The sequence below is a fragment of the Caretta caretta genome, chromosome 24, assembly GCF_965140235.1.
Source record: "Caretta caretta isolate rCarCar2 chromosome 24, rCarCar1.hap1, whole genome shotgun sequence".
Classification (NCBI taxonomy): domain Eukaryota; kingdom Metazoa; phylum Chordata; order Testudines; family Cheloniidae; genus Caretta; species Caretta caretta.
This window is the reverse complement of record NC_134229.1, coordinates 6,643,978-6,657,263: the sequence shown is the minus strand read 5'-3', so window position 1 is coordinate 6,657,263 and position 13,286 is coordinate 6,643,978. Positions and strand designations below refer to the sequence as shown.

The window sequence follows — 13,286 nt, the reverse complement described above, 5'->3', positions numbered from 1 at the left end:
GAGGACTAAGGACTTGCTCCATAATGAAGGTGCAGAAAGGGCAGTGAGGGCCCCCGTTAGGTTCAGCAGGACAATAAAGCATCATGGCGTAGCTGACTGCCCGCTGCTTGTCCCCCTAATATCAGAGCTTCTGGCATCAATTATGGGGGCCTGGGTGTCTTTCTCCCTGACCCCGGTCAGAGGGGGATGAAACCCCCTCGTGTTGGGTTTTTAATTTTTCTCTCGTCTCTCCGGTTGGGGAACAGGGGTCCTCAGAGGCCCAAACAACTGTCCTCGTCTCTCTTCCCCCCCCCCCCCCCCAGCACCACTGACCATAGACTGAGCAACCCTGTGCCTCCAAGGGGAACAGGGACCCCCGTCAAGCAGCCGCTCATCCCCCACCCAGCAATGGGGGTGCCCTGCAGGGAGGGGGCATCCACTGCACTGGGTACAGGAGCCTGTGGATTTGCTAGGGGGAGTTTATGTCATGATATGTCACCACAAAGGTGTGAGATCAAAGGGGAATAAGCTCTGAACCCCTGGGGGCCCAGAGAGGGGATGAATTACACATGGGGGGAAATAGGGCCTAAGATAGTCACTTCCGCCCATAGGCAACATGGCTACGCGTGCGTCTAAGTCGACTTCCGCCCTTAGCCGCCATGGCTCCTTCCGTGCACGGCCACTTCCGGCCTCACCCAAGATGGCCGCTGCCTGCACCGCCCCTTTTCAGCCGCGGTGGCCGGAAGTGGGGGGGTGTGAAAGGGCGGAAGTCGGAGGTCGCCCGCCTGGCCGAGGGGAGGCGGGAGCGCGTTCGAGATGGCGGCGGGGCCCATCTCCGAGAGGAACCAGGGTAAATGGCGGCGGCTTCGAACCCTCTTGTCCCCGCTCACGAGGGGCTGGGGCCCGATCCCCCTGTAGCCGGGGGGGCGGGGCTGGGTCCTAGCTTGGGGGACCTGAGCCTCCCCCCAAAAGCTGAGGGGGGGGCTGGGTCCCAGCTTGGGGGTCCTGAGCCTCCCCCCAAAAGCTGAGGGGGGGCTGGGTCCCAGCTTGGGGGTCCTGAGCCTCCCCCCAAAAGCTGAGGGGGGCGGGGCTGGGTCCCAGCTTGGGGGTCCTGAGCCTCCTCCCAAAAGCTGAGGGGGGGGCTGGGTCCCAGCTTGGGGGTCCTGAGCCTCCCCCCAAAAGCTGAGGGGGGGGGCTGGGTCCCAGCTTGGGGGTCCTGAGTCTCTCCCCCAAAAGCTGAGGGGGGGGCTGGGTCCCAGCTTGGGGGTCCTGAGTCTCCCCCCAAAAGCTGGGGGGGGGCCGGGCTGGGTCCCAGCTTGGGGGCCCCCGAGCCTCCCCCCCCAAAAAGATGGTGGTGGGAGTTGCAGTAGGGGCCTAGATTGGGGGGCCCGAGCCTCCCCCCAAAAGCTGGGACGGGGGGGCTAGATTCAGTCTCCTTGCTGTGCATCTGATTTCAGTCAATTCATTTTGGGCGTCTGGGGGGAGCTGTGGGACCCATAAAGGGAAGGCTGTCAGGGTGCAGGACTGGCACTCAGGACTCCTGGGTTCTGTTCCTGGCTCTGTTACTGGCGCACACTGCAGCCCTGGGCAAATTGTTTCCCCTCTTTCTGCCTCAGTTTCCTCCATACAATAGGTGTCATAACAGCGATTCTCTATCGGGAGCTCGTGAGGGTTAGTCTAAGAAGAGGTGCGCAGTGCTTTGTGTGGAAAGCCCTTCGGCGGCACAGAGGCCTCATATCGCCAGGGACTGCTCTGGTGTTTGGTATAGACAGTGGCAGACTTGGTTGGAAATGCAATAAAATAACAGATTTCCTAGTTCAAAATAGGAACCAGCATTCAGCGGGGTAACTGACGTTCATGTTTCAGGGCTTGGGCTGCGGACGGCAGTGGTCAGCCAGGGGTTCTACACCAGTTTGATCTGAAGTATCCACTTTGTGTTGCCTTGGCAATGAGTGGGGGACAACTGACTGCGACATCATCAGATATGGTGTGAGGGTGACACGGTACAAATGTGTGGTTTAAGGGGAGTCACTTCCTTGTAGTACAAGGGGAGGCAGCGCGGCCTGGTGGCTAGAGCCCTGGGCTGGCCCTCGGAACACCTGGGGTTATTCTTGGCTCTGTTGGTTGACCTTGGGCTTGGCTTCTCAGTGACTCAGTTTCCCCGTCTGTATAATGTAAAGCACTGTGAAAGCTACTGAAGGAAAGTGCTAGATAAGAGTTAGGGATTATCACCTCTTTGGAGCATGTCTTCACTGTAAACAATGTTCTTAATCATTTAACGTTGGTTTATTAGATGTCAATGTACTTACTCCAGAGACGTATGTTTCATTAAGGGTCCAGTCTTGAGCTGTTTAAGTCGAGGAAAGTTTTGCTTTTGACTTCATGGACTCGAGCTCAAACCCATGGGGATCCAGAGCTGATCTGTTTGAGGGAGAGTTCTTAACTCATCTGAAATGTTCAAGAGATTGCTCTTCAGATCTACGTAACCAATCACCATCTCCTCTCCCCCCTCAAGATGCTACAGTTTATGTTGGTGGCCTGGATGAGAAGGTCAGCGAGCCGCTGTTATGGGAGCTCTTTCTGCAGGCAGGACCAGTGGTCAATACCCACATGCCCAAAGATCGAGTCACTGGTCAACATCAAGGTGAGATATTGACCGGTCCCTTCAAAGACATGTCTCTGAACGAGTGCCCTGTGGATATGTTATTTTGCCGGCAGACATATGTATTTTCTGCCTGTATGGAAAGGGTTAAAAATCCCATTTCTAGTCATTTTACATGTCACTTGTAGCAGTAGTCTGTGTAAAATGTTCAGACAGAACTGAGACAATTAGCTGTGTTGTGGCAGCGTGGAGGAGAACACCATGGTGCCAGGTCTGTACAAACACTGACCAGACAGGCCCTTCCCCATAGGTTTTATAATCGAAGTAATTCTCCTGGGTTTCAGTTTACTTTGTGTGTATGTTGCCATTTGTTCTAAGATGAAATACCTACCACATCTCATTCTGTACATTGTCTCACCCCACTTGTTACTTTAAAGAGTAAAAGCTTGTCTCTGCACCAAGATGCACCGTTACTTTTAAAACCAATTGAGACTTAGGCCTTGTCCACACAAGGCCGGGCCAGGCCCGGGCAGCTATACTGGCAAACGTTCCCAAGGGGGAGACAGTGTACACCAGTAAAAGAGTTCTATAGCTTATACTGACTGGTTTCAGAATAGCAGCCGTGTTCGTCCGTATTCACAAAAAGAACAGGAGGACTTGTGACACCTTAGAGACTAACCGGTTTATTTGAGCATAAGCTTTCGTGAGCTATAGCACTGAATGCATCCGATGAAGTGAGCTGTAGCTCACAAAAGCTTATGCTCAGATAAATTGGTTAGTCTCTAAGGTGCCACAAGTACTCCTTTTCTTATAGCTTATACTGTATAAGGTGTAGCAGCAAAAGGACTGACTTGTTGGTATAACTGCATTTACATGTGGGCCTCTGTTGACACAGCTATGCCATTTAGGGGTGTGATTATTTCACACTCCTAACCAACATAGCAATGCTGGAAAACTTCTGAAGTGTAGGTCAGATCTTAGTGAAACTGGTACAGATTCCTCTTTGGATACTCATAGCTGTTTAAATCTAGGTTAGCTTGCAGCTGTGAATTACAGGTGCAAGCTAAATTGATAAGCCAGGTTCAACTTGATGAGCGTGTCCACATACAAAGCTGCACCAATTTAAATAAATCAGGTTTGAAATCGCACCTTTAGACTGGTCTAATTTTGTGTCTAGACCAGGCTTTAGAAGCAGAGTGGGAGAGAAATCAATAGCTGCAGATGAGGGAGGAAGACAGTTTGAAATGAGATGGAGTGGAGAAGGTGGAGACATAGAATGAGGTGGTTCTGGATGCTAGATGATGCAGTGAGAGTTCTCCTATCTGTAGGGGGGCAGTTAGCCTCCTCAGTTGTTCCAGCCAGTTCTGGATAAGCAAGGAGGAGAGAGATTATTTCAGGAGAGCTGCAGAGGAGAAGATTATTGCATCAACAGTGGAGAAATGATGGAGCCTTGAGATCAACCAGGGGGATGGTGTGGGTGACATAGAGAGATTATGGAGTGTATCTGGCTATAAAGGGCTCTGCTGGGGTACGTGTTGCAGGTTATGGGTTCGTGGAATTCCTCAGCGAGGAAGATGCTGACTACGCCATTAAAATCATGAACATGATCAAGCTGTATGGGAAGCCGATCCGCGTGAACAAGGCCTCGGCCCACAACAAGAACCTGGACGTGGGCGCCAACATCTTCATCGGCAACCTGGACCCGGAGATCGACGAGAAACTGCTGTACGACACCTTCAGCGCCTTTGGGGTCATCCTGCAGACCCCCAAGATCATGCGGGACCCTGACACGGGGAACTCCAAGGGCTACGCCTTCATCAACTTCGCCAGCTTCGACGCCTCTGACGCCGCCATTGAGGCCATGAACGGACAGTACCTGTGCAACCGTCCTATCACCGTCTCTTACGCCTTCAAGAAGGATTCCAAAGGCGAGCGGCACGGCTCTGCCGCGGAGCGGCTGCTGGCTGCCCAGAACCCCCTCTCTCAGGCAGACCGGCCCCATCAGCTTTTTGCAGACGCCCCTCCTCCTCCATCGGTGCCAACTCCTGTCGTCACGTCCTTGGGGCCAGGCGTCAACCCTCCAGGTGAGCACATGCTGTGTGGTGCTTTTTGTGCTTGCGGGGAACTCTGGCTGCAAGTTTTCATAGGCTAGAGGGACCCTTCAGGTATGACATGGCTGCGGAGCATTGCTAGGGGGTGCTGTGCTGCAGAGAGTGGTGCGGTGACTCACTAAGGGGCACTCTTCCCTCTAGTTCAGGGGTGGGCAAACAGCGGCCCAGGGGCTGCATCTGACCCTCCAGACGTTTTAATCCAGCCCTCGAGCTCCTGCCGGGGAGTGGGGTCCCAGGCTTGCCCCGCTCCATGCGGCTCCCGGAAGCAGCAGTATGTCCCCCCTCCGGCTTCTATGTGTAGGGGCAGCCAGGGGGCTCCGTACGCTGCCCTTGCCCCAAGTGCTGCCCCCACATCTCCCATTGGCCAGGGATTGTGGCCAATGGGAGCTGTGGGGCGGCGCCTGTGGACAGGGCAGCGCGCAGAGCCGCCTGGTCGTGTCTCCACGTAGGAGCCAGAGGGGGGACATGCCGCTGCTTCTGGGAGTTGCTTGAGGTAAGTGCCGCCCAGAACCTGTACCCCTGATTCCCTCCCGCGCCCCAGCCCCATGCCCCAATCATGGTCCCCCTCCGGCCCTCCAAACCCCTTAGTCCCAGCCCAGAGTACCCGCCTGCACCCCCAGCCCCTCATCCAGAGCCCGCATCCCCAGCCGGAGCCCTCACCTCCTCCCACACCCCAGCCCCCAATTTTGTGAGCATTCATGGCCTGCCATACAATTTCCATTCCCAGATATGGCCCCTGGGCTAAGAAGTTTCCCACCCCTGCTCTAGTTGGTGCTTGAACCAGTGCCGTAGTGCATTGCTAGGGGGTGCTGGGCTGCCGAGAGCGGTGTGGATGACTCACTAGAGGGCGCTCTGATCTGGATCATGGCTGAAGCCTGGATTCAGAGCTGAACTGCGTGGCTGAAAACTCTGCTGCTCCATCGTGAACCCTGGTTCCTTCGGGTGCTTGCAAACTGCTTGCAGTTTTCCCCACCACGCTCAGGGGTAAAGTTGGCCATTAGTCCCCAGAGCAGTCGGCCATGTGTTCTGCTCTCAGACCTACCCAAGAGGTCTGCAGGTAGCTGGCGTGACCTCAGTCATCTAGAACCTGGGGAATGGAGTCAGGACTCCCTGGTCCTGTTCCTGTCTGCCACTGACTGGCTGTGTGAGTTCAGGCAAGTTGCTTAATTCCTGTGCCGCACTTTTATCTCTGTAAAGTGGGGGTATGACCCTCAACTCAGGGCACTGCGGGGTTATATTGAGACCGTTGGGTGAGATGCTCTGTAGAAGATTACTGGCTGTGTGTGCTGGCTGAAATCATTGAGGCCTTCGGGCGATCTGTGGCACTCCTGGTTTGGCAGAGACCACATGGGCTATAACGAAGCAGGCGAGATGCTACGGGTGATGCAGGCTCTCCAGCAGCAGGCAGGGCTCGCTGGCACTTGCTTGCACTAGCAGGTGGCCATGTGGCTGCTGCCGAGGCCAGTTCATTCTGACTCCTCTCTGTGGTTTGTTGATGCTGACCCAGGTGGTCAAGTTTTTTTCTCACTGACTCATCTTTCTTTTCAGGCATTCCACCCCCAGGATCGTTTCCCCCACCAGTGCCGCCACCTGGAGCAATGCCCCCAGGAATGCCTCCTGCCATGCCACCTCCACCCATGCCACCAGGAGCAGGTGCCCCGGGTCCTCCTTCAGGGGGCACTCCCAGTGGAGGGCACCCTCCTCACCCACATCCTTTCCCACCTGGGGGGATGCATCATCCAGGTAGGTATCAGAGAGTCGGTGTGGCCTAGTGCACAGAGAACTGGACTGGACTTGGGAAACCCGGGGGTTCTATTCCTGGCCTGGTGGGTGATGTTGGGCAAGTCACGGCCCCTCTCTGTGCCTCAGTTTCCCTACCTGTAAAATTGGCTGAGTTTTGCAGAGTGCTTTGAGATTTACTGATTAAATGCAAGGAAAGAGCTGGGGATTTTCAGGCTTTCTCTGCGATCTGCTCTTCTGAATGCCTTTTCTAGAGTGCGGACCAAACGGACATCTAAACCAGGGTGAAGTGATTTAAACCAAGGTGATTTATCATGGATCGTTGTTTTTAAATCACTAGAGAGAGAGAGAGAGATTTAATTTAGTGACTTAAATCAAGTTGAGGCTTTGTAAATTTAATCTGAAAAGGTATGCAGTTGCAACTTTACATTCAAATCTGTGGCCTGAATTATAAATGCTATTTTTTATGCCGTTCTTGCGAAGGGTGAATCTTACAAAACACCCTCCCCGCAGCCCCCAAACATTAAAAATTCAGGCTCCGGTCCTGCAAGCGCTTAAGCAGCTGCGTACCTTTCCTCCCTGGAATAGTTTTAAAGTTCTGCACGTGCTCAGATGTTTGCAGGATGGGGGCTAAAATGATATTTTTAGCTTTTTAAAAAAACCTGGAGTGGCATAAAATCTGTGTCACTTCAGAACAAAACCGCTTCGGTGTTCGGACTGAAAAGTGAGCGTGGCTGTTTCTGTGCTGCAGAGCCTATGCCGGCATAGCCGCTAGTGTAGACGGCAGCACATGCCGACAGAAGCTTTTCTGGCGGGAGGTGGTGGTCCAACCCCTGCGTGAGGTTAGTTAAGCCAACAGGACGCCTCTCCTATGGACACAGCTGCATCTACACTAGGGCTGTGTCTGCATAGCTGTGCCACTAGGCGGGGGTGGCTTTTCCCCACTATGACCAACAGAGCTATGGCGGTGTGAGGTTTTTAAGGGTATGTCTGCACTAGAAAGGCTGCAGTGGCTCACTACGTACTACGGAGATGGATGGCGATCTCCTGCCGCTGTAGTAAATCCACATCCCCGAGAGGCGGGAGCTTGGTTGGCGGAAGAATTCTTCTGTCCACTTAGCACTGTCTACACCGGCTTAGCTACGGCTCTCAGGGTGTGAACCCCTTCCATCGCCGTAGCGTCTACACTGCAGCAGCCCACCTGTAGCCTATCTAGTGTAGATCCATCCAAAGTGACTGTAACTTTTTTTATTTGCCCATTCCAAAATATTCAGAAAGAGCCTGATGTTAGGCTCCGTAAGCCCGTATTTAAGCACCTTTGGGTGGGAGTTTTGTAAAGCACCTACAAGATTTAGGAGCATAAGCCCCAGATGGGGGAGTGCAGCCTGGTCAAAGCCTTTCAGCTTTTTCCGATTTCGGGAAGTTCAGTATATGGGAAGGTGGCAGGGGTTGCAGACCCAGCGTGGGCTATTTATTTATCAATCTTGCATGAGAGTTTGTGGCGTTCTTGCAATAAGAGTGTGAATGAGGCTCTGGACTTGTCTTCTGCAGCATAGATGAAGATTGAAGTGTGAAGCTTCTTAGCAGGCAAACGACTCTCCATGTCAAATCTGAAATTCTGGTAAAGGAACAAATACAGAACTTTCCCTTTACCAATATAAGACTATAAAATGGGAGGGAATCAAAGAACTAGCAACATGCAAGCTAAAAAAACCCTCTGATTTTAAACAGAAATCTTTTTAAAATCATGATTTTTTTAATCCTCCCTGCTCTAAACCAGAGGTGGGCAAACTACGGCCCGCGGGCCACGTCCGGCCCAGCCCCTGAGCTCCCGGCCGGGGAGGCTAGGCCCCGGCCCCTCCCCCGCTGACGTCCTCCCTGCAGGCTGAGCGCACTGCGCCGTCCACGCTCTGACCCACCGCTCTTGCCGGGCAGCGTGGCTGGCTCCGGCATGGTAAAGGGGTGGGAAGCGGGGGGTTCCGGGGCTGCAGTCGGGACAGGGAGCAGGGGGCGGTTGGATGGGTCGGGAGTTCCGTGGGGGGCAGTCAGGGGATGGGGAACAGGGGTTGGATAGGCATGGGAGTCCCAGGGGGCCTGTCAGGAGTTGGGGCTGTGGATAGAGGTTGGGGCAGTCAGGGGACAGGGAGAAGTGGGGGTTGGATAGGGGATGGGGTCCCGGGGGGCAGTTATGGGCGGGGGCAGTCAGGAGACAAGGAGTGGGGGGAGGGGGGTTGGAAGGGTCAGGGATTCTGAGGGGGGTGGGAAGTGGGATGGGGAAGATAGGGGGCGGGGGCGAGGCTGTTTGGGGAGTCACAGCCTTCCCTACCTGGCCCTCCATATAGTTTTGCAACCCCGATGTGGCCCTTGGGCCAAAAAGTTTGCCCACCCCCGCTCTAAACTGTGAACCCAGGTCTGTCTGTTAGGAAGTCACCTCTCTCCCTTATGTCTGATTAGGAGGCTTTGTATAATTGCAGATTTGGCTGTGTTAGTGACAGATGGTTGTGGTCTCCTATTACACACTGGCTTTCAGTGCTTTAAAGTAGACGGTTACATACAGCAGTGAAAGGCCCATCACATTCGGTGCCTGGCCTGCGGAGGTGTGTTCGGGCACCTGGATTTCTGTTAAAGGGGAAAAGAGAAGAATCTGTGTTTGTTTTTTTTAAAAGAATCTCTTTCCCCTCTTCCTTTGTCTCTTTACTCCAGTGCCTGGTGCCTGTCCCCACCTTTTCCCCCTTTTAAGTTGTCAGTGGCGTAACTGGGTCATGCCACTACAGCTTGCCAAGGGAAAATTTCAAATCCATTGGCCGTGCTGGCTCTTCTTAAAAGTGAGCCTGGGAAATGCAGCTGGTAGCTGTTTCTCACTCTCCTGTCTGTGCCACGCTGAAGGCTGCAGGTGGCACCTTAGATCACGTGCATGATTAACAACACCAAGTTTCTTGGTTGTGTCACGGCGTCCCCGGGCGATGCTCTGGAACTGCTCCTACGAAGCCAGGCAGGACCCTGGGGAAGTCTCCTCTCTGGGAGCAGACTGTCTGCAGGGCAAACAGCTCACATGGCTTCCACCTTCCTGGGTCTGACCTCGGAGCGTTCAGTGTCCTCTGACCCTCCGTGCGCTTCCCACGGTGAGTCCGCCCAGGCGGGGTCCTGGGGAAGCCAGAGGGCCCTGCCCCCAAACTTCGCAGTCAGACGTGACTCTCAGCCGGCCACTAAAACAGAGTTTTATTAGACGACAGGAACATGGTCTAAAACAGAGCTTGTAGGTACAGAGAACAGGACCCCTCAGCCGGGTCCATTTTGGGAGGCAGTGAGCCAGACAACCACATCTGCCCTTCACTCCTTGTCCCCAGCCAGCCCAAACTGACTCGCCCTCCAGCCCCTCCTCCTCTGGGCTTTGTCCCTTTCCCAGGCCAGGAGGTCACCTGATTCCTTTTTTCTCCAGCCCTTTAGCTCTCACCTTGCAGTGGGGAAGGGTCTAGGCCATCAGTTGCCAGGGGACAGAGTGTTGGCCCTTGATGTACACTGGCCCTGTGCTCTGCAACAATTACACCCCCTTATCCCACCACCTAGAGACTTAGGAAATGCCTAGGGGAAACTCAGGCATCCCTACAGTATTCAGAGGAAACATTAAGAATAGTCCCACTTTGTCACAGGTTGGCACTGAAGGGCTCTTTAAATTAGCGGAGAAAGGCAGACCGGGAACCAATGGCTGGCAGCTAGAGCCCGATGCGTTCAGACTGGAAATAAGATGTTACCAGGGAGTTTAACTGCTGGAGCAAACTCCCAAGGGAAGTGGTGGATTGTCTGTCTGTCGAAGTCTCTAAATCCAGAGTGGAGGCCTCTCTGGAGATATGTTAGCCAAACACAAGGCTCTGGTTCACTACAGGGCTAGCTGTGAGATTCTCTGACCTGGGCTATGCAGAAGGTCAGACTAGGTGATCTAATGGGCCTTTCTGGCCTTGAATTCTCTGGTGCAATCCTCCCACCTGCTGGAATTTGAGTTGCTCTAGTGGCCAGTAAAAATGCTATTGGGACCAGTCACGTCCCCCAAGCCCTGGTTGCCTCGAGGTCGCTGGGATCCTGGAGCCCTGTCTGGCAGCTCATGTGGTCAGTGGGCTCAGCAGAACTTAGTTTCTAATCAGCTGCTTTGAATGTCTGAGGGGATCTAAAGAATGTCTTGTGCTTTTCCCTAGGGATGCCGCCCATGCAGGTGCATCACGGACCACCCGGGATGGGACAGCATCATCATCCAGGGCCTCCAGGGTCAGGAGGCCAGCCCCCGCCCCGACCGCCCCACGGCATGCCCCACCCCGGACCACCCCCGATGGGCATGCCGCCCAGAGGGCCCCATTTCGGGTCACCCATGGGTAAGTGGGAACCTGTGAGATGGGGTGTTTATATGCCAGAGTGAGAGTGGGCACTATCAGGAGTGAAGGGCCTAATACCAGCCCAGGCCTGTGGCATCCATTTGCTAGTTCAGATGGGTGGTGGGAAGAGGAAGACTGAGGTCTGAAATGGTGGCTGGTTACGTCACAGCCTTGGAGGTCAGCCCTATGCTTGGAGTGAGATCTCTGGCTGGGAGCTGTTGAGAAGGGGGAACCGCGAGCAGTTTCCTCTGCCTCGTGATGCTGCGTGGCTCTGTGGGTGGATCAGGGGCCTGGGAGTGAGGACTCCTGAGTTCAATTCCTGGCTCTGCCGCTGCCTCGCTGTGTGACCTTGGCCGCGTCCCATGTCATCTGCCTGCCTTTCCCAGCCGTTGAGTGGGGATGTTTCCTTTGAGATCCTTGGCTGAAAGGCGCCTGAGGTGGGCGACTAAGGGCTTCCCCGCCTGCTTCCCAGCTAGGAAGGGATTGAGCGATAAAGTGCCTCTTCTCCGATCCTGCTGGCGGAGTGGGAGGGTGGGGGCTCATGTCCCTTCTGCCTCGAGCCCTGCTGCAAGGAATCAGGTGGGGAGGCAGGGCCTCAGGTAACTGGCATCCTGGTACAGCAGTTGCTTTGCCCAGAGCTGCGTCATTTCACTGACCAGTTCACTTCGCTGAGACCAGACTCCTGCTTGAGGTGTGGGGAGGGCCCCGAGGACGAGAGATGCCTGTAGGGCTGTGCCCAGCTCGACATCCCTCCAGAGGCCCCAGCCAAGAGTTCCAGCTCTGAATAGCCTCTTGACTTCGAAATCAATTTGTGGCTTGTGGTACCTGAAAAATCTTGTGCAAGAGGCTCGTGCAGCTGGGCCCTGGATTGGAGCTGCCATCTTTACTTCCTTCAGCTAGGGTTTAATGTCGCTACGCTCTGTCCTTGCAGGTCACCCGGGCCCCATGCCCCACCACGGCATGCGTGGGCCGCCTCCATTGATGCCTCCCCATGGTTACAGTGGCCCTCCCCGCCCACCGCCCTATGGCTACCAGCGGGTCCCTCTGCCGCCTCGTCCTGCCCAGAGGCCCCCCGTGCCACCTCGTGGGCCTTTGAGGGGACCCCTTCCATAAACACAGCCGCATCAGGACCCGGCCAGCAGAAGAACCTTCCTACTGCGAATTCCTCTCTCTCCTACCTTGGATTTTGGTTTCTTTTTGGACTAATGTTCCTGAGAACGGGAAGCGTGATCGGAGCCGTCAGTGTCTCGTTGCCCCTGTGAAAACCATGCTATTCCCTTTAACAGTGTTACTTTTAGTTTTCCTCTCCCTGCTCTTGTCTCCATCATTTCGAGAAGATAACTTGATTTTAATGAATTTTTTTTCTATGTGAACTGACTGAGGTTGGCCGTTTTCAAATAAACACCTTGGGCATTGCCCTTTGAGGCTGGTATGATTTTTTATCTTTGCATTCCACAGCCTACCAGCCCCTGCGCCACATCTTGAGGAGTCCATAGGGCCTGGTGTTCTTTGGATCCCGGCAGCGTGTATCATTGGATCCTCACGCAAACGTTTATTTACATGCTAGAATCCTGTTTCTGCATCCCTTCGGGGGGCTGTTGATCGTGAAGGTAAAGGGCTGGCAGCACTGGCATAATGCAGCCATGCCTGCAGGCATCCTCTGTGCTTCTTGGCCAAGACGTCTCAAAGCTATGCCAGTATTAGGCTACCACGTACAGCTCTACGAACATATCTCCTAACCAGCCAGCCCACTGCCTCTTCCTTAAGAACGTAAGAACAGCCATGCTGGCTGACAACAATGGTCCGTCTAACCCAGTATCCTGTCTTTGGTCAGTGGCTAGTGCCAAATGCTTCAGAGGGTGTGAACCGAACAGGGCAATTTATCGACTGATCCATCCCCTGTCCTCCAGTCCCAGCTTCTGGCAGTTGGAGGTTTAGGGACACCCAGAGCGTGGGGTTGCATTCTCACTTAAATGAGTCCAGCTTGGTTAAGCGAAGGCAAAGGAGGAGAGGAATTATTTAGGGTGATAGAAAGGGTAGTAATGAGAGCTGGTTGGGAACTGAAATTTCCATTCCACGAGGAGTTCTGACATTTTGAAACAAAAAATCATTCCAATTGGGAACGAAAAGCCAAAATGTCTCATGAAATGAAAATTTCAAGAAATTTTGATTCAGTCCCATCAAATGTCTTGCTAAAATATTTCAGTATATTGTTAAATGAGACAGATCTAGATAAAGTTAATGCAGTAGAAAACTCTATAACCAAAATTAATCAAAACACTGTCCAAAAAAACCTACTCAGTTTTTCCCATCAAAAAACTGTTGAAATCAGTATGTTCCCCTGAAACATTTAGATGAAACTCTGGTGTTTTTCCAAAGGAAAGCTGTTCCTTCTACATTTTTTGATCAACTCTCGTTCTAACCAGCCATGGAACCTTAGGCTGAAGGTTAAGATTCTGGTCTTGCTCCAATCTAGAGTGTACAGAGTAC

The 13,286-nt window shown here is 53.7% G+C and overlaps 1 protein-coding gene across 1 annotated transcript; it reads left to right on the top strand.

The window, feature by feature from the left end:
• Nucleotides 1-712: 712 nt before the first annotated feature.
• SF3B4 (splicing factor 3b subunit 4) lies at nucleotides 713-12,214 on the top strand. Its single transcript, XM_048828457.2, has 6 exons — nucleotides 713-829; nucleotides 2,495-2,623; nucleotides 4,123-4,665; nucleotides 6,241-6,435; nucleotides 10,623-10,796; nucleotides 11,728-12,214. The coding sequence occupies exons 1-6, from the start codon at nucleotides 796-798 to the stop codon at nucleotides 11,907-11,909; spliced, it is 1,257 nt and encodes a 418-aa protein (XP_048684414.1). The 5' UTR covers nucleotides 713-795; the 3' UTR covers nucleotides 11,910-12,214.
• Nucleotides 12,215-13,286: the final 1,072 nt, after the last annotated feature.